A 27,401-nucleotide genomic window follows, 5' to 3' on the forward strand; every position below is an offset into this window, starting at 1 on the left:
CCAGGACCAGCGATCCAAGGTCTGCGGTCCGGCCGGAGGCGCTGGGGGTGGCCCCGCTCACTCGACAGCCGAACCGAGCCCGGTTCCGGAGAGGGAACCAGGAGACGAAAGAGCCCCGTCCTTCCAGGCCGGAGACGGAGGAGAAGTGAGACTGCGCAGGTCAGCTAGGGTGCCGAGGCGTCCGGCGTACCTGCGCGACTACGTAACGTTTGTGAATGAGATTGACATTTCGGACTAAGGGGGGAGGAGTGTTATGTCCTTATAAGGACATCCGCCCTGATTGGCTGCCAGCCATCGGGCGGGAGATTTGAATCCCTGTCAAGGGGCGGTGCGTCTGCCGGGAGCGAATATAAGGAGAGCTCCGGCAGCGCGCCAGCAGTCTTGACTCGTTACTTTGTAATGAATAAAAGTTACTTTATGTATCGAGCTGGTCCAGTCTTCTTTTCCCTGCGCCGGATCTAACAGAAAACATGCATACGTTCAATGAATGGTGGTGGAAATGATCCTTATGATTATAGAAAAACAAAGAAAGTGGGAATTATTGTTCCATGAAAGACATTTCAAAGACCACCCATTAAAAAGAAAAGTGGCTTAAAATCTCTAGTAAAGATGCCTGGTGAGAAAACTGTCATACTCCTTAATCCTCAACTGACTTTAACAAGATACTCACATGCACAAAAGTTTTTGTGGAAGATAAAGGTACACATATAAACAATCCAGTAGTGGGTTGCAAAACCCGTAGCTACCGGTTTGCTCATGCGTGCATGCGCAGAAGTGTCTGGTGGGGTGGGCGGAGCCTCCCGCCACCGCCGCTACCAGTTCACCGATCCGGGTAGAACCAGTAGCTACCAACCACTGAAACAATCCCAAAAGATAGATGCATTGGATTAGGAGACAAATAGCAGGGGAGAAAAGGGATTCCCTAGCATTGCAATCTAAAAATTCAAGGTTCCAGGAGAGTCAATAATGAGAAAGTTTCAGTAATAAAAATTGTTCTAATGGCACAATTATATTTGACTTTCTTTCAACCTGCATTCATCTATGTTTTAAATTTGATTAACAAAGAAAACATATTTGGCTTTTGGTGATGTTTATATTCTCTAAACTGCGCCAAAAAGATCAAGATATTGATTACATTCTCTTTTATTGGTAGAGTTCAAGTTATGCTCATGAATGAGTCTATGCCTGTATTTATACCATTGTTATAAGGATAGTTATATGCTGGTATAAAACCACCATTTTAAAAGCCCCAAATACCGTGTTTCCCCAAAAATAAGATCCTGTCGTATATTTTTTTTGAACCCTGAAATAAGCGCTTGGCCTTATTGCTATGCGCTCAAAAGCCTGATTGGGCTTATTATCAGGGGATGTCTTATTTGGGGGGAAACAGGGTAGGTAGCAGGATGAGATGATAAGGAAAAGTTTTTTTAATATAATCATATTAATATTAAATTATATGCTTGTTTTTAGCGTTGTATGTTGCCCAGAGTCACTTCATTGTAAGATCAGCAACTATTAAATATATTTTATAAATAAATAAGTAATAAAATAGCAATAGCACTTACAGTAGATTTATATACCACTTCACAGTGTTTTACAGCCCTAAACTGCCTTTAAGCAGTTTACAGAGTTAGTATATTGCCCCCAACAATCTGGGTCGTCATTTTACCGACCTCAGAAGTGCAGATTCTAGGGGTGGGATCACAATAATCAATAAATTCATTAGTTTGAAGCCTGGGCACTTCAAACCTTATCTCCATCCTCACGACAGTATGAATAGTACTTGCAAAATATATTAAAAGTTAAATTTTAATTTAGTGGATCTACTTTTCTTTTTTCTACTTCAACAGCGATAGGGAAGAGATAAGTGAATCACTGAAGTTGAATTCATTTCCTAATTCAAGTACAAGTGGCAGAGGAGCCATTTCTATGATTTGCAGAAGGGCAGAATTAGCAAAAGTTATAGAACTATACCGTTATATTCTGTTAGTAGTCAGCAGCCCATATAGTATTTGTAGAGCTACTATATTATAGAATTCTCTGGGTGATGCATGCAATATAGGAGCAGTCCCCAATCTTTTGGGCTGCACATACCTGCACATGTGGTGGTGCATGGTGGGTGGGTGGGGAGGAGTGGGTTTGCACACTCAACCTAATCCCGCACCAGTGGTGAAATCCAAATTTTTTTATTACCGGTTCTGTGGGCGTGGCTGGGTGGGCGTGGTGTGGCTTGGTGGGCATGGCTTGGTGGGCGTGGCAGGGGAAGGATACTGCAAAATCTCCATTCCAACCCCACTCCTGGAGGAAGGATATTACAAAATCTCCATTACCACCCCACTCTGGGGCCAGCCAGAGGTGGTATTTGCCAGTTCCCTGAACTACTCAAAATTTCCGCTACTGGTTCTCCAAACTGCTCAAAATATCCGCTACCGGTTCTCCAGAACCTGTCAGAACCTGCTGGATTTCACCTGTGTCCCACACATGTGCAAATGAAGCTTGTGCAGCCTGGTTCCCAACAGGCTGTGGCCCTGTAGCGGTACACAGTCCGATGGTTGGGGACCCCTGAAATATAGAGTTGATGTACTTGGAAATCAAGAAAAGATGAGAATGCTTAGGAGTAAAGATATTTATTTTATTTATTCATTACATTTGTATGCCACCCATCTCTCTATCAAGCACCTGGTGGCTCAGCAGACTAATAGCATTGTGATTAACACCAGCTGTCTGCAATTACTGTAAGTTCAAATCTCACCGGGCTCAAGATTGACTCAGCCTTCCATCCTTTCTAAGGTAGGTAAATTGAGGACCCAGTTTGTGGGGGCAATAAGCTGACTTTGTATAAATATACAAAAGTATGAAGGCTATTGCTTAACGCCTTGTAAGCCGCCCTGAGTCTCCGGAGAAGGGCGGCGTATAAATCAAATTTTTAAAAAAAAAGCAACTATAGCCAGCTTACAATATCATAAATAATGAAATAGCTAAATGATTAAAACCTAAAAACATCAGACATCAAAAGCTAAAGCATTAAAATTAATATTAAAACAGATAAAAAGAAAATATGTGTAGTTGGAATGAAGGTGAGATCTTGCAGTAGTCTACTAGCCCCTTCCAAAATGGGACAACCATTACTATGCTACATACTAGGTGCTTTAGGAAAATAAATATCATAAAAGACAACATTCAATAGAAGAGGCAAGCTTTCCCCAATTATTTGGCTAATTCCTTCCCCAAACAACTAACATGGTTTAGGGGGACTCACAAGCTAGCCATCGTGAGTCCCCATAAACTTGCTTAGGCTTTTCTTCTGGCTCTTTCCAAAATTATATCTGACTTCCCCTCCCATTTCTCCCCAAACAACATCAATGGTAATAAACAATTGACCCAATGAGTGCAAATTGTAAGGAAACCCATTTTGACTAAATACAGTAAAAAATAAGTGGAAGAAGTTTGCCATGGTAAATTATTTTTTGCTGGTGGTATTTTTCATGCAGAAACTGGAACAGTTAACTCTCAGAGATGCTGTACTTACAGCTTGTGTTGTAAATTTATTTATTTATTTATTAGTCATATTTCTATGCCGCCCACTCTCCGAGGACTCTGGGAAGCTTACACCAAAGACAGTATACTAAATAGCATATTGCCCCCAACAATCTGGTCCTCATTTTACCTACCTCTGAAGGATGGAAAGCTGAGTCAACCTTGAGCTGGTGAGATTTGATCCGCTGATCTGCTGAACTAGCAGTCAGCTGAAGTAGCTGCAGTACTGCACTCTAACCACTGCGCCACCTCGGCTCTTAAATGTTGGCATCAAGAAGAGGAACGGGTTAACTGCCTTTCCCTTCAGCTCTACATCCTTAATTATGAAGCTGTCCAGAAGAAAAAAGGGTCAGGGAGTGGCTTTCATGTTTAAATACCTGGGTTTTTTTCTTTCCAAATCAAATCAAATCAGTAACAGAGTTGGAAGGGACCTTGGAGGTCATCTAATCCAACCCCCTGCTCACGCAGGAGACCTATACTAGGGATTTGAACCGCCGAACTGCCGACCTTTCTGATTGACACGCTCAGCATCTTCGCCACTGAGCCACCTAGCCAGGCTCTGTCTCTTTCTTATTCCTAGGACTGTCCAGCTCTATTTTATATCCCTTTGGAGAACCAAATAAGTACAGATTTTAAGGCATTGTTCTTTTGAATATTTGGTGATTTTGTTTAGGTATTCACTGGTTTAAAAAGATGTGTTATATTGAATTGTTTTTTAAGTATTATAAATTCAATCTCCTCTTTTGTAATACACACACACACACACACACACACACAATCCCATTGGATAGAATGATATAACTCAAAAGCTTCTTTGAGTGTCACAGTAAAGTTTTCTGGAGTGATGACTAACATTGAATGTTATGCGTCAGTGTCCAAATCATTTGATCATCCATTTGATTGATTTGAAGGATACTTCTTGCTACTTAGTGTCTGCAGGCTATTGGAGGTCAGCCCATGGATATGGAAAAAGGTAAAGGTTTTGTGGGATTGCACTTAAACCTCTGATTTCACCCATTTTTATTTTTATTTTTTTCCAATGATATATAAATCATTTCTTATTTCTGTCTTCTGGAATATTTTCTCAACTCCCCAGTCTAGCAAACAGTCTGGAAGTCTACATGCTCTCCCATCTGTCCTGATCCTACTTAACTTCTAAAGGTCAGCCAGGTGATGCTACCTGCTGAAATTCCACAAAGTGAGATTCTCTTTATGTTAGGAATTTACTCACCTGTTGTTGTTGTTGAAAAATGAGCTGGTCTGCCAACAAGATTACTGGCAGGCGAAATCACATGGAAACAGAAAATCTTTTATGAAGTCTCCAACCATATTGTTTACAGGGCTTTCAAGACTGATTAGCCAATGAATCTCTTTCAGTATTAGACATCTATCTTCTCTCATCTGTGCATCAGTTAAAAACCATGCAGCTGCATTCTCCATCATCTGAAATAGCGAAATGGAGTTTGGAGGTAGATCTCTTGAAGATTGTCTGAAAGAAACGGGTGGGATCAGGGGTGAAATCCAAAATTTTTCCCTAACGGTTCTGTGGGCGTAGCTTGGTGGGCATGGCAGGAGAAGGATATTGCAAAATCTCCATTCCCACCTCACTCTGGAGCTAGCCAGAGGTGGTATTTGCCGGTTCTCTGAACTACTCAAAATTTCTGCTACCGGTTCTCCAGAACCTGTCAGAACCTGCTGGATTTCACCCCTGGGTGGGATTCTGAAATGGAGGCCATAAACGAGTTAGGACGGTTCATATTGGTTGTGTTTAGTAAGATGGAGTTATCCTTGGGTTTTTGCAGCTTTGTGTCCTTTCATGCTGCATTTTGTTTTATTCCTTTTATAGTCCTTGGTGTGGGTGTTCACTAAATGATCTCATGCAACACCCCATTTCCCCTGATCACATTGCAGAGAGAAATGAATCCTTTCCACAAGCCCTCATTATGAACTGGAAGTAACTTGGGCTGTATTTCTGGAATCTAACCCCTCCCCTGCCCCCCCCCAAATAACTCTTTTGTTCTGTCAATCGAAGGCAAAGTACTCATCTGATGTAATTTAGAATGGAGCTTTCTTTCTTTTCAGTTTTTTTTTCCCCAAGAAAAGCTTTCAATCTGGAAAAGCTTTGGGAACTCTGGGGGAAAAGCTTAGCTCAAAGTAAAAAGAGAGAGAGGGGGGAGAGGGAGAGAGAGTCTGCACTGACAGCTTGATCCCGGAGAGAGGTGGCTGGGCTGTTGTCTAACAGGTCCTCTGGGCCCTGATGAGGCAGACACAGAGGAAGGAGTCATATTAAGTGAATGTGTGCTGCCAGGGCTCAAGGAGCAATTACCATTATGCTGCACAGTTCGCTCTTCGCTATTGCTATTTCCTTCAATAAAACCCCTGCTCACTTGCCAATTGGAGCTTGTCATCTAACAATATTTCTCATGCACAATACACATAGTAAAATGCCCTTGTGTTTTAAACACATTTGGAGATGTGAACAATAGTGCTTAGACTGACAGCAAAAAAGGGGCTTGCTTGGAATATAGATCAGGAACAAAAGAAGGGGGGAGAGAGGATGATCCTACTCCAAATGGAGATACAGGTCATGTTTTGCCCATACATATATACATATGCATATATATTTATACTTTCTCTCTCTTACCTTCTCTCACTCAAACACGCACATTAGGTGTGACTTATATGTGGCAGGCCTTATTCTGATTGTCGCCTATCAGTAGTGCAAGGACCTTGCGATGCCGATACCTGCTTTTCAACAGCATTGTTGACCATTAAATCAATTAAATCAAGTACGTTCACTGCTGAAAAGTTAGGCTGTGCAACAGGTGGATGTCTATGGAGATTCTCAGTCGTCCAGGTCATGGTTATCCCAAAGGTGCTTTTTCAAGAAACAGCTGGACTTTCTGGGGTTGTTTTTTTTTCTTTGAAGACATTTTGCTTCTCATCTGAGATGAGCCACTCTTGTTGACTGACGAGGGGCCTGTTTCACTTCTTGTTTCAATCAGTTCTGTGGTTGCTTTTGTGCCTGCTCATCCAACAATCTTCATAGGTGTAAAGTTGAATGTGTGCCCTTGTTCATTGCAGTCTGAGACTACCAATGAGTTCAGGTCTCCTCATCTGACTGCTCGTTTGTGTTCTTGCAGTCTGGTGGTTATTGTAGCTTCCTCCCTGTCTGACCTACATAGTCATAGTCCATGACTATCCATGCAGGGACAATCCATGCAGGGGATTCGGTAGATTACGTTGGAAGTATGTCACACCTCCAAGTGATCTTTACAATGTATAATTTGTCCTCTGGGCAGTCTGCAATGCCCACTTGCAGATCTCAGAAGCTGCATTCTACAGCTTCCGAAATGTTTTTGATGTACGGCAGGATATGGCATGCTGTTTCTTGTTTCTTCCTTTCTCTCCCCACCATGTTGCGCAGACATCTTGTGACAAATGATTGTGGGTATCCATTCTACTTGAACTGTTCACATAGGAACCTGCTTTCCAGCTGTTTGGCTTGCTGGGTACTACAGTGGGTTCTCACCCTGCCATAAACTGTTCTGATACAACTCTTTTTGTGTGTCAGTGGGTGGTTGCTATTGAAATTCAGAATGCATGGAGTGTTGGTGGCCTTTCAATAGAATGGCCTTTATAAAGCTTGGAAGGCTAAACCTCTACTCCTGGTCCCTGAGCCAGATTGGATCCTACAGCATTATCCTGGGACACATATATTCACCTTCCTTCATTTGGAATTCTTGCTCATCAGACAAGATGGCCTTAGGGGGGAAAAGGAGAAGAAAAAAGATACAGGTAGTCCTTAATAATTTATGACCACCATTGAGCCCAAAATTTCTGTTGTAGGACAATTGTTCAATGAGTTTTGCCCATGTTATGACCTTTTTTGCCATAGTTGTTAAATGAATGACTGCAGTTGTTAAGTTAGTAACATGGCTATTAAGTGACTTCCCCAATGACTTTGCTCATCAGAAGGTCACAAAAGCTGATCACATGATCCCGGGACACTGCAACCATCATAAATACATGCCAGTTGCCAAATGTCCGATTTTTTGATCACATGACCATGGGAATGCTTGCAATGGTTGTAAGCAGGGGTGAAATTCACCTACCTTCACTACCAGTTCGCAGATGTGAGCCCGTGCAACTCCTCCACATATGTGCAGAGCCCTCCGCGCATGCACAGAGGGTTAAAAATGGAACATGATGGTGTCCAGGTGGGTGGGTGGAGCCTCCTGCCATCGGCGCTACCAGTTCACCCGAACCGGATAGAACCGGCTGAATTTCACCACTGGTTGTAAGTGTGAAAAAGAGTCATAAATCACTTTTTTCAGTGCCATTATAACTTTGGATGAATACAACAAACAGTTGTAAGTCAAGATTACCTATAAATACCTGTAAAGAAAGCATGTCTGATCCTGGAGACCTACAAAATGGATATCAGATTTAGAATTGTGCTAAGTATGTTTGGCACACTCTCTGGCTTTCTAGCAAGAAGATGTCTGCAAAGGCTGCCAGGTTTATCAATCTTGGAATTAGAAATTCCAACTGTTAAAGTAAAAAATGTTTCTAACCTTTGTGGGAGACAGCAAATCCCCTGGTACATGAAACAAGAAAAACCAACCTTTTAAGTTTTGTATTAACAAAGTTATTTATAATACGAGCTGTGAGGGTTTCGGTTTTTTTAAAAAACCTAGGTGCTGAATTCAATTAAATAGGATTACTCAGTAATAGGAAGGTAATAGTTTATTAATTGGTTCATCTTACAAACATATCAAAATAAACAATCTAATTCCCGGGTAACATAGATTTTTTTAAAAATACAGTAATAAAATATGCAGGTGGTAAATACAAAGAATCAGTATTCAGTGAAATACAACACCTTTACCGGATAGCTGTAAAATAATGGGAAGGAATAGGAGCAGTTTGGTTACTTAGGATAATGGGAATGAGCACCATATCTACCCTCAATCTACCCTTATATAGAAGCAAACTATATAACTTTGGGCCAGTTTCTTTCTTATCCTAATCTACCCCTTAAAATTATTGTATATGGAAATTAGAGAGGGGAATGCTGCTTTGAGCTCCTAGAAATATAGATAATAAATCTGATCCATGGATAACTATACCCAATCTATTCTATCAAATCAATAAATATATACAGGGAAGTAATAATAGGTTGCCATTTCTTCATATAAGGTGTCCCTATAGAATAGTTAAAGATTCAATTTAGGTCTCTGAAAGGTCACAGATTTTCCTATCTTGAATAAGCATAATCAGTGTTATTATTGTTAAAACAATAACAGAGTTGGAAGGGACCTTGGATGTCTTCTAGTCCAACCCTCTGCCCAGGCAGGAAACCCCACATTACCTGAGACAAATGGTTATCCAATCTCTTCTTAAAAACTTCCAGTGTTGGAGCATTCCCAGTGTTGGAGCATTCTGGAGGCAAGTTGTTCCACTGATTAACTGTCATGAAATGTCTCCTTAGTTCCAAGTTGCTTCTCTCCTTGATTAGTTTCCACCCATTGCTTCTTGTCCTGCCCTCAGGTGCTTTGGAGAATAGCTTGACTCCCTTTTCTTTGTGGCAATCCCTGAGATATTGGAACACTGCTATCATGTCTCCCCTAGTCCTTCTTTTCATTAAACTAGACATACCCAGTTCCTGCAACCATTCTTCTTATGTTTTAGCCTCCAGTCCCCTATTCATCTTTGTTGCTCTTCTCTGTATTTTTTCTAGAGTCTCCACATCTTTTTTACATTGTGGTGACCTAAACTGGATGCAGTATTCCAAGTGTGGCCTTGTATTAGGCCACACTTGGGCATTATAAAGTGGTATTAACACTTCATGTGATCTTGATTCTATCCCTCTTTTTATGCAGCCTAGAACTGTGTTGGCTTTTTTTTGGCAGCTGCAGCACACTGCTGGCTCATATTTAAGTGATTGTCCACTAGGACTCCAAGATCCCTCTCACAGTTACTAGTTGATAGTTATTTGTGACTGACATTCTGTTTTTTTAAAAAAATGCTTTTTTGATTGTCATTTTTAGAATTTTATGGAAATTTTAACCTCTGTTCGCAGGCCAAGGAAGAAGTATTTTTTAATCAAGGCAACCTGGTCTACTCAAATATGGAACGGAGCATACCGCTTCCACTTTTATCCCGGGTTCAAATCCCAGAAGGGTATGGCTAGTAACGAGAGTTAAAATAGCTTGAAATAGATCTATACTAGTCTCCCTTTATTTCTTTGTCGGTAAATATAAATTTAACACAAAAATACCCAAAGAAGAGTTGCTTATGTGAGATGGGTGGTCATATAAGTTGAATAAAATAGAATAAATATAAAATACATGTGTGCAATTGCAGCTATCCTTGCCTTTCCTTTTTCAACTACATGCTTTTTAAAAATTCAGATTTTTCCCCCCCTGACTGCTAGGGTTTTTCTTTAATAGCTAAAGGTAATTGTAAAGGAAGAAAAAAGGAATATAAACAATATATCGTGACTCTTGACACTCCATTGCTTTCTTAAATGAGAATAATAAAATTTTGCAGATGAACAAAAGAGTGGGAGGAAGCTATCTGATTTACAATGTTTTTGAGATAAAGAACACCATAAAAAAAGAGATCAATGTGAATAATAAACCATTGTTAACTGAGTCATGACATTTCTATTCTTAGGGAAAATCTGAAGAGTAGAAATCTGCAAATGAGCACCTTATGCCATTTTCAAAGTGGGAGGAAGATGTGTAATTATAATTTCTGAAGTGGTGAAAGTTTTATTTTAAATTGCAGGGGAAAATAATTGAAAAACATATCGACATATCAATATTACATAAATTGCTTTAATTTTATTAAGCTAGATGTGGGAGAAAATCTTTTCTTTTTCTTCTTCTTCTTCTTCCTGCCATTTCTCTCTCTCTCCCCTTTTGCAGTTTCTTGTTTTGTATGATGTTCTGGCTACAGAATATTCTCCCTGAAAGCCATTTTTATTAGAAAAACTGCAGCAGGAGAACTATAGGAGAGATGAAATGCCTCCAAATGTCAACCCTATCATACATTTATCCTAATTCTTCCAGTAGTTTGAGACCTATTAAAAAGGTTCCTATTTTCAAAATGGATTTCACCACTTGTTTCTCGAGGGTCTACCTTTCAGTGCCTTTTCCTGGCACATTTAATGTATACAAAATTAATGTCCGTTATTTTAATTAAACAGGTGAAAAGAAAAAAAAGCTTTCTCCCAAAAAGTCAAAGTTAACATGGTATGCAGTGCTTATATTTTTCCTTAATCAAGGGGACAAAGAATCACTGCTGTAATCATTGACAAAATAGGAATAGCAATAGCACTTAGACTTATATACCGCTTCACAGTGCTTTACAGCCCTCTCTAAGCGGTTTACAGAATCAGCATATTGCCCACAATTTGGGTCCTCATTTTACCCACCTGAGAAGAATGGAAGGCTGAGTCAACCTTGAGCCTGGTGAGATTTGATCTGCCAAATTGCAGACAGTTGGCAGTCAGCAGAAGTAGCCTGCAGTACTGCACTCTAACCACTGCATCACCATGGCTCAAATAATTTCATAAAATTTCATAAAAATAATTTTATCCCATTCATACTTAAAGTAGCTGTGCAGATTAACAGTCAAGCATAAAAGGAAATGTAATGTCAGGGTTCTGACCAATGCCCTAATAAAATTATGAGTCTCAAGCCATTTAGCAAGAAAAATCCAGTTGTTTATTAGAAGCGCCATGTTGGCATGACCTAGGTGAAGCCAGCTCTGACTTCACCCAGTTTGTGTCTTGCCTCTGACCCTGTTTCCCCCTCCCCCCAAAGTGTGTCACCAGTCACATTTCCCAACCAAGCAGTTTTGCGGGTCATAGAAGTCACTCCTTCCAGCCGTTGCGAGTCTCCATGGAGATGGCCTTACTTCAGCCGGCTAGACTGTGTTTTGCTTTGACTTAAGGTGTGATTTCCTTGGTACAGCTGCGAGGCACGATTTCCTATCTCCCTGCCTATGGCAACTCAGGAGCAGGTCAGGAAAGCTTCATAAGTTGACACGTAAACTGACTTGCAAAGTATGCTGGTCCTTGCACTTTGTGGACAGAGTACAGGTAGTCCTTGACTTACAACAGTTTGCTTAGTGACAACATCACTGAAAAAATGTTTTTCACACCTATTCTATTCTATTCTATTCTATTCTACACTCTACACTCTACACTCTACACTCTATTCTATTATTTAGCCTATGACAATTCATTAATAGATTAGCAATATATATTAACATTTCACTTAGATTAGTAAAACACAATAAAATATAAATGTTAAAAATGATCTATGTTCAAACACCAATGTCTAGGCCATCTACCCATTGAACTGCAGCATCATTTATATTAAAAAAAAATCAGATACTGGATATATGCCCTCATCTTATAGTCAGTCATGATGTATTTGCTGCAAAGAGTGCTTTAGATAAGGATTCACTGTAGAGCAGACAAATAAAAGTGCCTAAGCACTCAATCCACACCCAATGCAAGCTATGAAAAGGATAACCATACATCAAAGCATCTCAGGAACAATCACAGATTATTACAACCACACAGCATTATCATGGCACACAAACTAATTAAAGCACCTCAAGACATGGTAAGTAAACCAAAACACCCGCTAGTCCACGAAAAAACAACAACAGGTGTTATCTACAATATACAGTGTAAGGAATGTAACAGCCACTATATAGGACAGATAGGCAGAAGATGAGCAGAAACACATTCATGAACACCAACTAGAAGTCAGAAGGCATGATTGAAACTTCTTAATCTTACAATACATGAGCAGTCAATCATAACTTCAATTTGGAAACTGAGCATCCTGGACCAAACTAAATCCAAAAAAACAACATAGGGAATTTCTGGAAACTTGACTCTCAGCCAAATTAGTCATTAATAGGTGCATAGAGATAAACTATATTTACACACCATTCAAAAATAGACCAAAAAAAACGCTAAAAGGGAAACAAAAAGACACATTCTCTCCAGCAGCCAACATCCAGATAAGCAGGGATTAATACCAGGCAAACAATCAAGCAGAAAACAATACCCTAATCTAGGAACTACCAAGGAGAAAACCATACCCCCACCAACTCTGGCACAGCAAGCTTTTGTATTCAAATAGGAAGCAAAACCCTCAGTCACTTGAATTGATGATGTTACCTAGTTAGGTAATGAAATGTCTGCAAACAAGCTCAGAAAGCATCAACGACTCCATCTAAAATTGTATTGTAGATACCCTCTGCAACAGAGGTGAGTTTCAGCAAGTGCTGACCAGTTCTGGAGAACTGGTAGCGGAAATTTTGAGTAGTTCGGAGAACCGGTAGCAAAAAATTCTGACTGGCCCCGCCCCCATCTATTCTCTGCCTCCCGAGTCCCAGCTGATCGGGAGGAAATTGAGATTTTGCAGTATACTTCCCCTGGAGTGGGGAGGGAATGGAGATTTTACAGTATCCTTCCCCTGCCATACTCACCAAGCCACGCCTACCAAGCCACACCCACAGAACTGGTAGTAAAATTTTTTGAAACCCACCACTGCTCTGCAAGTATTAAATTCATGAAAATTACCATTATAAGTGGGCCCTGTGGTTAAACAGAGGGCTAATTGCATAAGGAGACTTGTAACTCTGCACTGCTTTCTCTCAGAAATGCTATTTTCTGGAAGAGACAGTATGAATCTGCTTGCTGTAGCAAGTTGCTTATTGTAATCATTGTTCTAGGACTTGTAACAAAACTTGTTTATCATTACTTACTGGAAGCTTTTCAGAACAAAAGCTTGACAGTGAAATGCACTTTATTTGAATTCTTCAACAAACAAAAGAACCGTTGAATGACAGCTCTCTCTCTTTTTTCACCCCTTTTTTCCTTTGAAGGGGTTGCAATGGGGAATTTAGATTAAATGTATGATTTTTATATTACCCTTCCAACAGTGCTTGAAGGATAAAGTTTAGCGTGATATGTTGAGCCTATTATGGATATAGAAATGCTACACTTTTATTTATTGAATATTTCCTCCCAGGTTTTCTCATCCTAGCCCTATTGCATGCTTGTAAACCTTTCACGAGTTGAAATGAGTCTTAAATTTTGGGCACATTTTAAACAAAGGAATGTTTATCTGGGTTAAATAGGTTGAACTTTATTTTTAAGAGATCCCTTAATACTGGACTGATTATTGCCAATTCAGGCTGGAACAGAGATGGACCCTCCGGTTTCTAAAGAAAGCAATACTAGATATTGATCCTTGAGCATAAGTAAAATCCTGACTGAACATGTGTGTAGTGACAATGTGGAAGACCACTGTGATTCAAAGAGTATAGTGACATATTTTGATTTCTCCTTCATATTAAAAAAAAAAGAGAGAGATCTAGAAGTATAGAGTTCATTCTGGGCAATTTCACCTGCTTGTTTTCACCCTTGCTTGATGAATGAGGGATATGGGGGGATTTTCACACAGCTGTAGATTGTTTAGGTTAGCAATAGCAATAGCATTTAGACTTATATACCACTTCCTAGTGCTTTACAGCCCTCTTTAAGCAGTTTACAGAGTCAACATGATATTGCCCTCAACAATCTGAGTCCTCATTTTACCCACCTTGGAAGGATGGAAGGCTGAGTCAACCTTGAGCCTGGTGGGATTCAAACTGCCAAATTAGCCAGCAGGCAGCAGAAGTAGCCTGCAGTACTGCACTCTAACCACTGCGCCACCACGGCTCTTGCCTTGGTTTGTCTTAGTTTATCAGAAAAGTTCTCAGATCTATTCTTCCTATCCCAGAGTTATGGACTATCCAGGCAAGGTCAGGTCTTGTGGTCTCCATACCATGGAAACAGGACCTTGAAGTCTTGGCCCTAGGCTTTAATAAAAAGCCTCTCTGGAACTGCATATTAAGCTTTGAGCCTCTGTTCACCAAGAGGCTTGGAGGTATCTCTGCTGCTTGAAACAAGACTCCTAACAGCTGGAAGGAGAGCATATTGCTTAGTATGTTATGCTTTCTTGTGGATCTGTTTAATTTGCTTGCTACAGTTAAACAATTAATCCTTATTCAGTGTGTGCTTATTGTCTCCGGATCTAAAAGAATCAGTAGCCCGGGCATTGGATCACTGACCTGGCAGTTGGTAAAACAATGTGCAGGAAGAAAGGGATTAAGATGAGAGACAAGTCATACATGACTCTGCAGGTTGAAAAACCCTTCGAACAGCTGACTCCAAAATCTGGCAATGGAGAGTTCAGACAACAGAAGAATTCAGAATGGAGGCCACCTCCAACCTTGTCAACTTTAAGACTTATGGACTTCAACTCCCAGAATTCCTCAGCTAGCCATGCTGGCTGCAGAATTCTGGGAGTTGAAGTCCACAAGTCTTAAAGTTGACAAGTTTGGAGACCCCGTTGTAGAGGACTGAGACAAAGGATAAGCCAAATTGCACAACACCCAAACTCCAGTCAAATATTAAAATATCATAATACTGCAAAAAGATAGGCAGGCTGAGGATCAGCTTATCTGAATCTTGGTTATTTGGACTATTGAACTATGGTGCTGGAGAAGACTCCTGCGAGTCCCTTAGACTGCAAGGCGATCAAACCAGTCAGTCCTAGAGGAGATCAACCCTGACTGTTCTTTAGAAGGCCAGATCCTGAAGATGAAACTCAAATACTTTGGTCACTTAATGAGAAGGAAGGACTCACTGGACAAGAGCCTAATGCTGGGGATGATTGAGGGCAAAAGAAGAATGGGACGGCAAAGAATGAGGTGGCTGGATGGAGTCATTGAAGCAGTCGGTGTGAGCTTAAATTGTCTCCAGGCGATGGTAGAGGATTGTTCTGCCCCAGCTATGGACCCCAAAGAATGCAGCACACACAAAGTCCGTACAAACCTTAGTTTACTAATTAAGGACTATTAATGAGTTTTCTTAGTAGTTGTTCGAACACAAATACAGTTTAAATCAGTCTTTTCTGAACAAGGACTGTTAATTTAACTTCATTAACAGCCGACAAGAATCCAAAGAATAATAACTCAATTCTGAAGCACAGTATTTCAAATAACTGTAATCTTACTGTGGTTGGCAGAATGCCCGGAAGCAATTTGCAGGAAAACTGACAAGAAAGAAGCAAGAGCCAATCAGACATTTCTGGAATCAAGATGCAAAGGAATATGAACGAAGTTGTTTCCTGCAAATTGCCTCAGTCATTGTCCTTCCTTAAATATGTGAGGGGAGTGGCCAATTAGCCCCAAGCCTTACTCTTGAGGAGACCTCCTCCTGAGGAGCCACTTCTGTCTTTTGGCAGCTCTGTGCGCTCGTGCATCAAGAAGAGGCTCCTCCTCTTCTTCCTCTTCACTTATGGGAACTTCTGGAGGTTCTGAAGGCCCTGGCTGAATCCCCGCCTCTGGCACCACAACTTCTCCAGCCTCCTCATTGTCTGACTCGAGTGCCAGCTGCACAGGCTGCTGGTGCATCACCACACCAGCCTCCTCGCTGTCGGAATTAGCTACTAGCTGCACAGGCCGCTGATGGGCCACAACAAGGACAGGAAGGCCTGGAGGAAAGTTGTCCATAGGATTGCGATGGGTCAGACATGACTTTGCAACTAACAACAACAGAATTTGGCTATTTATTTGCAACATAGCAAGTATGTAGCTCAAATCCAGACTTCTATTTATTAATCATATGATGGGTCTAGATAAAGATTTGATCTTGCATGATTCCTCCTGAATGGTCAAAGAAGTGTTTTCTTAGTATTAAACAGTGGCATTTGCTATAACAAGGTAGAGTATGGTTTTGACTATCAGGTGCTCTTTGTTGTTATGTATCAGGTTACCAGCGATCTATGTATGCTCCCCAAATGTTACCTATGCTTTTGAATAGATTATTGTTTCATGATAGGCCAAAATCTGCTTGGATTTTTTTTTAAAATTTACTGGAAGAGCAAAATGCAAATTTTTTCAGTAACATCCCCACTTTATAAGAACCAATGTCATTTTGGCTATGTTACATTATTATAACTTGGGGGATTTACTCTGATATGGGAAGTCTGGGAGAAATGTTAAAACTATCTGAATCAAGTCATTTTTTTTATTTTTCCCCACCATTCTAGAACATCAGTTAGCAAATAAAGATGACAAATCTATGAAAAGTATTGTTCTTAGCTCAGTATCAGAATTCAGCATCACAGATGTGCCATCCAAAGACACCAGAAGTGACAGAAAACTCTCGGACTCTACTACATCTTCATTATCATCACTTCAGAAATGTGAAACACAGTTCAGCTACCTCGAAGATGCTGCATCAGGCCACGAAAGAGACAATAATGGTACGTTTTTGCCGATGAAGCAGATTTTCACAAATGTTCTATATAAATCCCCTTTAGTTATCCTTGGTTGTGTACATCAAAAAGGAAATGGGGCTTTGGATATGGGTTTGATATTTCATTTTGTGGAGGTTAGACGCTGTGTGATTCATTATATGAAATGGATTTGTGGGTCTGAAGCTCTGAAGCCTCATTTGAAAATCTGAAAACCCTAAAAAAAAAAAAAAACTGCTCATATTGGAAACTGTAGGCAAGACAGTTATGAAAATGTTGATATTTTAGTCAAACTTTTGTCTGAATATGTGCCATGACAAAATATTCTCCCAGCAATGACAGAAATTCAGATTTGTGCATTCTTCTTCTTGACATCATGCAGAGCTAAATGAGGGAAAATGTACCCCAGACCATTTTAGACGTTTTCTCATTTGCCTAAAATACGAATCAAACTTTGTATGTTAAATGTTATGCAATCTTAGTTTGGAACCTTATGGAAGCAACCTGTAAGGTTTTTTTTAAAATAAAAATTGGTTATTATAAATATAATTTTTACTATGATTAGATGGACTAAACTGAAAAATTTTCACTTGCAACCTCTCATTGCTTTGCGTAATAAGGCAAGTCTGTGGTAAAATACAAATTCACTTACTTTTTTTGCCCTACAAAATGTGTTTTAAATGCAGGCTAACCCTTTGATTCTCAGACAGGAAAGGTAAAAAATATTGTAGTAAAGCATCTGGCATACTTTTAGCTCGGAGATTAAATCTTTCTGATCTTGCTGTTTATAAATTGTAGTAGAAAGGATTGTTATTGAATAGTTATCACATCCATCACTAAACTGTACTAAATTTGGATTGGTGCAATAAATTACAGTGTTCAGAAACAGCCATTGGGGTCAGATCTATTTTATGGTTTGAAAAATTCCTATTTCCTATGCTACAAGTAGTAAAGGGTTTTTATTTATTTGGATTCATTTAAAGAGTTTGTATGGGCACCAACTTGCAAAAGGTGACTCTAAGCAACTAAAAGATTAAAAAGAAAACAAGATAACAATAGGTGTAAAAGAATGATAAGAGCAATATCTATCTATATAAAAAAGGATCTATGTATGTATATCTATCTATATATACGATCCAGCATAACTCTGGAACGGCTCAAGCAATTTCAACCAAACTTGGTACACAGGTGACTTACTCTCTGGAAACAAATTTGAAAAAATTTTGAAAAAAAATTGAGACTTGCCTTCTCAATCATCATCAATAAGTCACAGGGTCAGTCTATTAAGTACTGTGGAGTGGGATTTGAGATCACCATGTTTCTCCCACGGATGACTTAATTTTGCTTGCTCAAGGGTGGGTTCACCACAAAATTTATTTATTCTTGTTCCTGGAGGTGAAACTAAAAATGTTGTTTATAATCAAGTTTTGTCTTAAATTAATATTATACTTAATTTGAATAATATTTTACTTTATAATTTGTATACTGTGCTTATACTTTTAAAACCCTGTAAATAAAATTGCTTTGATTTGACACTAAAGATATAATTCATTCCTTTTCCTGTCTAATACAAGATTGGGATAAATAAATAGCTGGGCAACGCCAGGTAATCAGCTCGTAAAATATAAAACAGCATGATCAGGGCCCAAAGGACAACACATTCAAACTTCTAAACAAATTTTCAGATAGGTTCATCCAATGTCTTAATCCAGTGGAGGGTGCAGTTAACCCACAGCAATAGCCAGTAGTCAGGAAAGGTGTGTGCCACAATAAAGCATTGTGTACAGATCTGCAATGCTATGGTATGTACAATCCTCACAATCTCCATGCCAATGACCTCACTCAACAAATCCATTTAGATGGAGATAAAGTAAAGCCCCAAGGAATTCTATACTGTAGGAGTCTAAGCAGTGGTGGGATTCAAGTAATTTAACAACCGGTTCTCTGCCCTAATGATTTCTTCCAACAACCAGTTTGCCAAACTGCTCAGAAAGTTAACAACTGGTTCTCCCGAAGTGGTGCGAACTGGCTGAATCCCACCACTGGGTCTAAGGCTGATATGAATTGTCTTTGAAGGAAGAAGGTGAGCCACCACAAAATCAAGATCCCCATTCCCAGGCCCAAAGATAATCCAGAAGGATACCATGATAGATAGCATGAAAAGCGGCTATGGATGCACTACCCCCAACTTCACCCTGCCAAAGATAATCTAAAACTGCAATCAATGTGCTATATCAGTTCTTTATCATGGTCTGAGACCAGGGAAGTTAGAGACAGATGACAATTTAACAGAACTGTTAAATCCAGAATTGTTTTGTTTTTTTATAACGGGATAGAAAGCACATACTATATTTACAAGCACATACAAAAATTTACATTTTTCTATCATTGATCAATACCTCTTCCTGAATCCATCCACAAATTATCTCCTGAGAAGAAGTATCATTCAACAGAGGCATGGAACTAATACTTAGGTCACTGCATTCACAGCCCTAAGGTCCAATAGAATCAAAGTCTTCCCAGATAATCATGCTAGATCATGCCTCAGTTCCGCAGGACCCGTGCAGCTGGAGTCCAACTAATATTTCAGGTAGTTTTAACTGACAAATGCTTGAAATAGTCTTCATAGGAATGTGAATATGTTCCTCAGGAGAGACCGGGTCACCTTGCAGGCCCCTGACTGGCTATAAGTGGAAATGATAAGATTTGTCCTGCTGTCACTGGTGCCTTAATTAGTATTATGGTGGGTAATTTTGCTGAATAATGACTTAAAAAGCTCCCCAGATGTTATGAAAGAAGCAGTCATGTATTCCAATACCTGAGCATGGGTCATTATAAGGGTTATTCTATTGAAGAGATTCACCAATAGAAATAATCTCAGAATTATTAGAATGTTAGAAGAAATCACAGAACAAAAAATTGAGATGAAGCCAGAGTTGTTCTTATTGGGTATTATAAAAGTAAATGTAAGCAAAAGGGCTTACTATATTATACTTCATATTACAACAGCAGCAAGAATCTTATTTGCCCAGAATTGGAAACAAGAAAGCATGCCAACAAACGCAATGATAATAAAAAAAGGCCTCGATTGTGCGGAAATGGATAAATTAACCATGGAGCTTAAAGACAGAGAGAAATCAGAGTATTACAAGAGTTGGAATATGTGGTATCAATGGCTTGAAACAAGATGTAAAATTGATGCATAAAGATGATATAGAAAGTACATTAAATTGAAAATTATATATATTTATAAATATGATAAAACTTGTTAAAGGATAAAAGGAATATATAAATAAATATAGATATACTACATATTTGAAGAATAGATTAAATCGATGTTAATGAAGAACAAAAATAGAATATAGTAAAAGATATTATATATTTAAACATACATAATGTATAAAATAATAGGCCATAGATTGGAATTATAAAATTTGAATTGTTACCAATAGTAAATGGAAATGTGCTTTTAAAACTAAAAAAGGTTGAATAAAGACTATTTTAAAAAAAAGAAAAAGAAATAATCTCTCAAATATTCAATCCCAGTTTCTGGGATTATTTAATTTAAACATCAGCCAGAGCTAATCAGAACTTTTAATTTAAAAAACCCTGTAAACTTTATAAACAAATAAACAAACAACATGCTTGATTTATTAAACTATGACTCTAGCTAAAGTAGTCCCTTGAAATTATTTCACACATAATATAAGGAAGGGACATGGTTCTTTGCAGTTCCATTGGTAGCCTTAAAAAGAAGAAACAAAGGCATCCAGTTTAAATTCAGGATTTACCTATGTGTTGAAGGATTCATTGAATCCATCGATATGTTTTACTATACTATTCATTTTATGATGACACTCGCTGTGAGCTGTTAATCCCGCATTTAATTTAATACCCTGGACACTCTGACTAGTTTTACATAAAACATTTAATTCCAGATTCAAATGATTCCATTTCCTTAAGTGTGGCCAAATTTTGTCATGTTACATGTAAGACGTACAGCAGTTTGTTTGATTGGTTTACCTAATTGGGTAATCAATATCAGTTTTTATGTATATAAAGTGTTTTATGGATTGGTCATTGACCACTATAAACATTCACTCTCTTTCTTATGATATACATATGTATTGATTTACAAAGAAAGCTGAATCTTCTAGAAATGCCTTAAGTTTTCAACAAATGACCTAAACCTTTTTTCCCAACCTTTTTTTTTTTTGGCCATGCCCCACCTAAGCATCTCTAAAATCCTGATGCCCCTCCCCCATGACATATAATTCTTACTATTCAAAAAGTGAGCTCCTACTCACGCGGAGGAAGCCTAATAGGCCGTTAACTTGGTTTAAACAAGGTTCCAATTGCCCCTATTAAAAAATCAAATTGCCCCCCTGTGGGGCGTGGACCCCACATTGGGAACCACTGCCCTAAACCTATGATTCTTCAAAAAGGATTTTTATAAGAATTTTGTTGAGTTCTTCTTCAATTATTCAATAACTTTCACTTTCAATTAAATTGAAGGTAAAGCTCCATGCAAGCTCATGGAATTGCATTCTTTATTCTACTGAAACACCGAGAAAGATGCTTATAGATTGCATTTACAGAAAGGCTAGTTGATATTAAATTTCAAATTATTCCGTGTCCACCTACCACCAGGATGAAAGAGAAAGAAAAAAATGATGATAAACACAGGACAAAATCCTATGCAAATCCCATCTTCTTCACTTTGTCAGCCTAAGGGTTGCAACTTTGGATAAAATAAATACTAGAAATACCATACTCCCAGGAAATAACTACTTGTGGTATTTTTCTCCCAAATCAAATCACCTGTAAAATAAGATATCTCAGTGGTCTCCATCTATCTACAAGTGGCAGCAATTATTTCACCATTTGTGTGTACCTGTGTGCACAGGTACACACAAAAACACATTCCACTCCCTCCATTTAGCAGAAACATTGAAGAAGAGGAAGACGAAATGGAAACTGGACAAAGATAGGGGAAGTAAAGGCATAGATGCACTAGATGAAGAAGTTGAAGACAAAAGAAGGAGAGTATTGAGGGTGCAAAATTGGGTAGAGATGAATAAAGGGAAGAGGTAACTGGACAGGGGAAAAAAAAGAAAGAAGATTAAGTTGCAAACAAGGTTCAATTCACCAGGAAAACTGGAAACGTAGCTAATTTTGAAAGGTATTGATGCATTGAGACTGTCATTTGCAGGTTTCATTCTTTTGGTTTCAATAGTTTCTTCTATTGTTATCAGCAAATGTAAGAGTAAATTTGGAAGCAATTATTTGTGGGGGAAATAAATATACTGTAAATATGGAAGAAGTGTCAGCATGCATTACAGCAACAATTTGAAGTCCAGGGCTACATATAGTTCTCAGATGATGAGGCTTTCCCCCCCCCCCACCGTCCCCACAATTGTCCCAATTTTTAATGCAAAAATGAAATTTTTAATGCAAAAGAATGAAAAAACAAAAGCCATGAACCATAGTTGCATTTCCTAAATTAAATGTATTTAATTTAGTTAAACTTAAGTTTTAAGTCACTTTCAGTCAAACATTCTGGTCTGTGTAGAAATTCAAATTAAAGTATTCCTGTCAGATGGCTATTCAGCCTCTACTTGAATGCACAATATGATCGGGGAATTTCCTGTCTTTCTGGGTAATTTATTTTAATTTTGAGTGTTAGAAATCTATTTGTTGTCCTAGATCTTCTTTATTCTGGACTACTTTAAAGTGTGTTCTGGCCAATTTTTGAAAATGGCATGTCAATGAAATTTCAAGGGCACCCTCCCTCATAAGATGTGCATTCTCACATTTAACTATATCTGTAACGATGAGAAAATTTATATTGGCTTCTATGAAGTAAAAACACCTCCACTTATTCCAGCTTTAGGTAGCCACAGGGTTCATGGAAGTAACTTTCCAGAACTAAATGAAATATGTGTTAATAGGAAACATGGGAGCAAATAAGATTTATTTGAATGAATAATAATGGTCACACTTTACGACCTTAATTCTTACAGAAAACTTGATAAAAGAAAGCAAAATTTTGGTTTAGGAAATAATCTAAAATGAATCAATCAAATACACTGGCCAAATAGAAAACAAATGTTTGGTGCAACTTAATGATCCAGTCGGAAGAAAGAATGTAATTCACTTTGCAGAAATGATTCAGATCACGTCATGAAGAACTATTGATAGAAATCTCTTCAAAAATTGGACTATTTGAATCAGCAGTTGGGCAGGAGGAACTATGGCATAAAGTAAGAATGGACCGATTGTCAAAAGCAACTGAGGTCAAGAAAATGTAGAGTGAAGTCAATCTGACAACAGTCTGTAGAGATTCTCAGTCATTCATGTCCTCTCAGTCATCCAGGTCTGCAAGGAATATAAATCCCTCCATTCCCCACTATCCTTTCAGAGATGAAGAAGCTTCTTGGATGAGAAGTGAAATGTCTTCAAAAGAAAAAAACAAGAAAGTCCAGTTGCCTCCTGAAAAAGCACCTTTGGGTCCATCTGACAACATTATTAAATATAGTTCTTGTTGTTATCATTTGTCTACTGATGGAGAAGGGAGATCATTGTTCTTATTGAGATAAATGCGCTAATAACTTTTTTTATGAGCAGCCAGACAGGCAGAAGACAAAAAAGGAAGTTTGGATCTGAATTTGTGGCTAATTTATTTCACATATAAATGCATAGAAATGAGTGCTCAGTTGCTAATATTTATTGTTTATTAAACATTTAAGTAGTGGGAGGAGGGAGGAAGACGTGATACCTTCAAATCTTGCAAGAAAGAATTATATCCATTACCATAGTTTCATGACATGTGGTCTGATAGGGATTTAAAAGCATCTTTAATGTAAGGCACAGTGTATCCACCAGAACATCACTTTCTTATTAAAATGTTGTCTTTTTGTGTGGTCCTTCCTGAAAATAATAGGAAGATCTTAAGAGCAATATCCATTCTCTGATTAAAATTATGCAGATGCCAACAAGGTTAATAAACTGAGAAGCGTGCATATTATTAAGAAAACAGATCTTACATTTCAAGTCAGAATTGAAAAGATGCTTAACTTCAGATTTGATATTCTTCTATCTGAGTGCCAAGGCAGGCGGGAGGCAGAGAGGGAAAAACTTAATAAATATATGTTACCTAAAAGAGGAGAACTTTAATTACACCATGGACTACTGGATAAAATGATTACGTTTTCTACACTGTAAATTTCATACAATTAAATGCAGTAGTGTCACCTTATAACATGTTTCAATTTGATAATTATTTCAGTTCATTTACTCAGAAAAAAATATAAGCATGAATTTACTTAGTATCTCCCAAATCTAGTCATTTTCATTCTCTCAGACTGACTTGGGAGTTACTTGTGCTTGTCTGAACTTAAATAGATCCCTGACAAATTTAGATAAGTATTAAAATTGATAATATTATGGATGATAGCTTACTAATAAAAATTAATTCAACGCTGTGCTTCTTAGTGTTATTATCTGATATTATAAAACTTGATTTTAATGTAATATTTGGGATACTCAAGGAAGCTTTTGATTGACAGAAAGCTCCTAGGGATGAGCTGTTTTTTTAGTCTGATGTTAAGGGGGTTATTGATATATAATGTGAATTAGGTTAAGAAATTTCATCAAAGGGTATTTATAGATACCAGCGAACCAAATGGTACTTCCCTGTAGTGTGGATAATTAGGAAGGGGGATTCAAGTCTAGGCAAGTGATGACAATGGTAATTGGCAGTATACTTAGGTTAAAATGGACCAAACATTTCCCCTTTGTGACAATCTATGCAACCAATCACAGAAAGCATTTGTTTGCCTTTCAAATTGCTGTCCCATGGCTAAATAAAGGGCACTAACTCTTGAAAACCAGTTTGGAGTACCGCAACAGGCTAGAAAGACTTATGAGTTATAGTCTCACTTTAGGCATGAAAGCCAGCTGGGTGACTTTGGCCCAATCACTCTCTCACAGCCCAACCACCTCAATGGGTTGTTGTGGGTAAAATAAGAGGAGGAAGTAATATTAGGTATGTTCATTGTCTTGGGTTATTTATCAAAATAATAAAGGCAAACTAGGAATAAGTAAATGCAAATAATCATTTGCTCCCTGGGAATTTTGCAAACTTATTAAAAGAGTTAAGATGCACTTAAGTTTCTTGGAATCTTCTTCCAGGAGATTCTTTTTCTTCCTAACATTTTTCCTGCAAACACAGGGTCTGCTTTTTTCAGATCAAATGATTATTGATCCATTCATTACAAAAAAAAAAATTGACTGACCAACTGATCATTATGGGCTGAGAGAAGTTGATTGGCCCAAAGTCCCTGCGCTGGCTTTCATGGCCAAGGCAGGACTGTTTTCTAGCCCAATGCCTTAACTACTACTAACCAAATTGGCTCATTCTCATTTAAACAATAGTTCAGCTATCAAGCCTGGTTAAAAAAAAATAGTCTCCATTTCCGATGCAGTACTTACGCATTAGTACTTTTCTTGAAATAAGCATTTAATTTGAGTCTTTTAATTTAACATTCTCTGTGACATCTCCTTTAGCAATTTATTTTGTTTTATTTTTTAAAATGGGAAGTTAGTCTGCACAGAGCCAAGGAGATGTTTTAAGCATAGTAAAAGAGAGTCTGGGAATCAGGAGGCCAGCATTTAGGGAGAAAAGTTTAAGCCACATGGTATACTGATCCTGGCCATGATTACCCTTAAATAGATGCTTAGTACGTACACATTCCTTTCACAATTTTTTTTTTCCCTATATCAATCTAGTTTTTATGGCTGCAATAAATAAGATTCCTCTAGCTAAGAGGGACTTCCTGCTAAGCAGTTGCAGTTAATTTGTGCTAGAAAATGTTTCTGGTGATTCGTAGCATAAGAAGTGGTGTGAATCCTTTACTGTTATTATTTCACTATGAATATTCTATCACAATGCTGATGGATTCCCATTTCTCTCTTTTGAATCTCACTCTTTGCCCTTTTCCTTTTGAAAACAGATGAATGTGCCACACTCATCTTGGCCTGCTTATTCTGCCAGTTTTGGGAGTTTCTGTTCATGTTGCCCGACGTCTGTGAAAACTGGCTGATCGATACGTGCTGCCCTTCCCATAGATATCTCCAAACATCAAGCGATACTTCCAACAATGGTGACTGCGGTTGCAACTGTGACATTGATTGCAGCATCCTTGAGTCTTGTCAGGAAAGTGGAGAATGTCTTGAACTGGCTCTGGAAATCTCACAAGTCTGTTATCACTAGAGTAAAAATACTGGTGAGGTTCCTTCGAAAACCATCCTTGAGGAAACCGAAGGATGGATTGATTTAAACCATAGTAGCAAGCATACAGCAACATGTTTGCCAGCTTCACCCGTTTAAATGCATCTTGTTTTAAATCCTGTGCAGTCTGTATAGCTTGTGCCCTCTCGCGTCAAATTTAAGATGTTCTGGATGAGAAACTGTCTTGTAATGGAGTTTAAGAATCATGTATAGCAGTGGTGGATTTCAAATTTTTTTACTACCGTTTCTGTGGGTGTGGCTTGGTGGGCGTGGCTTGGTGGGCGTGGCAGGGGAAGGATCCTGCAAAATCTCCATTCCCTCCCCAATCCAGGGGAAAGTTACTGCAAAATCCCCATTTCCTCCCAATCAGCTGGGATTTGGGAGGCAGAGAATAGATGGGGGTGAGGCCAGTCAGAATTTTTACTACTGGTTCTCCGAACTACTCAAAATTTCCACCACCGGTTCTCCAAAACTGGTCAGAACCTGCTGAAACCCACCTCTGATGTATAGTAATATTCCAAAGTGGGAAATATAAATATTGTTTTCCTTTTCGGATAAAACATCACTTCAGGAAACTTAAGGCAGCTTGGTAAGTAGTATATTTAAGACAATTCTCTCCACCATAAATATTTCTTCACTCAACATATAAATAATAAAATATGCTGAATTTAGTACTGTAAGATTTAATGACAGCTCAGAGGTGCTTTTTCAAGAGGCAATTGGACTTTCTGGTTTTTCTTTGAAGACATTTCGCTTCTCATCCAAGAAGCTGAAGAAACTTGAAAAAGCACCTTTGGGACAACCATGACCTGGATGAATGTCCATAGACATTTAATGACAGCATTGGCAGAAGGTGGGAAGGTTTTTTGCTTCTTTTTTTAAAAAAAGATTTACTGATTTAATGGAGCATCCATCTATAAGACATCTCCAAGTGCAGAGAGCAAATTATAAAGAAGGACAATAGGCTAAATATGCCTTAATTTTCACCCAGCATGGGATATCCCGATTTATTAGGGAATCAATCCAATTGCTTGCATTTTTATTTTATTTTTTTGCAAATCTTATTTACAATTGATTCTGTATGTCCTGGAGAAATGCTTGTCTTATTTTAGGACCTCAGCCAGCTTATCTTCCTAATGGATTTTATATATAAACATATTCCACATTGTTGGCCATTATTAATAATGAATGATGTTATGTCCTTTTATAATTAAAATTTCATTTTTACG

At 38.4% G+C, this 27,401-nt stretch overlaps 1 protein-coding gene across 1 annotated transcript; it reads left to right on the plus strand.

Moving 5' to 3' along the window:
• Window positions 1-16,666: 16,666 nt before the first annotated feature.
• MDFIC2 (MyoD family inhibitor domain containing 2) lies at window positions 16,667-26,382 on the plus strand. The gene is made up of 2 exons (XM_034440659.3): window positions 16,667-16,889; window positions 25,895-26,382. The coding sequence occupies exons 1-2, from the start codon at window positions 16,706-16,708 to the stop codon at window positions 26,152-26,154; spliced, it is 444 nt and encodes a 147-aa protein (XP_034296550.2). The 5' UTR covers window positions 16,667-16,705; the 3' UTR covers window positions 26,155-26,382.
• The last annotated feature ends 1,019 nt before the right edge of the window (window positions 26,383-27,401 follow it).

This window comes from Pantherophis guttatus, chromosome 2 (assembly GCF_059756535.1).
Source record: "Pantherophis guttatus breed Tessera chromosome 2, ASM5975653v1, whole genome shotgun sequence".
Classification (NCBI taxonomy): domain Eukaryota; kingdom Metazoa; phylum Chordata; class Lepidosauria; order Squamata; family Colubridae; genus Pantherophis; species Pantherophis guttatus.

Excerpts from the sequence above, each read along its gene's own strand:
- MDFIC2 (XM_034440659.3), top strand. The coding sequence starts at position 16,706 with ATGAAAAGTATTGTTCTTAGCTCAGTATCAGAATTCAGCATCACAGAT. Across the intron at positions 16,890-25,894 it reads CCACGAAAGAGACAATAATG|ATGAATGTGCCACACTCATC; the intron begins GTACGTTTTTGC and ends TTTTGAAAACAG.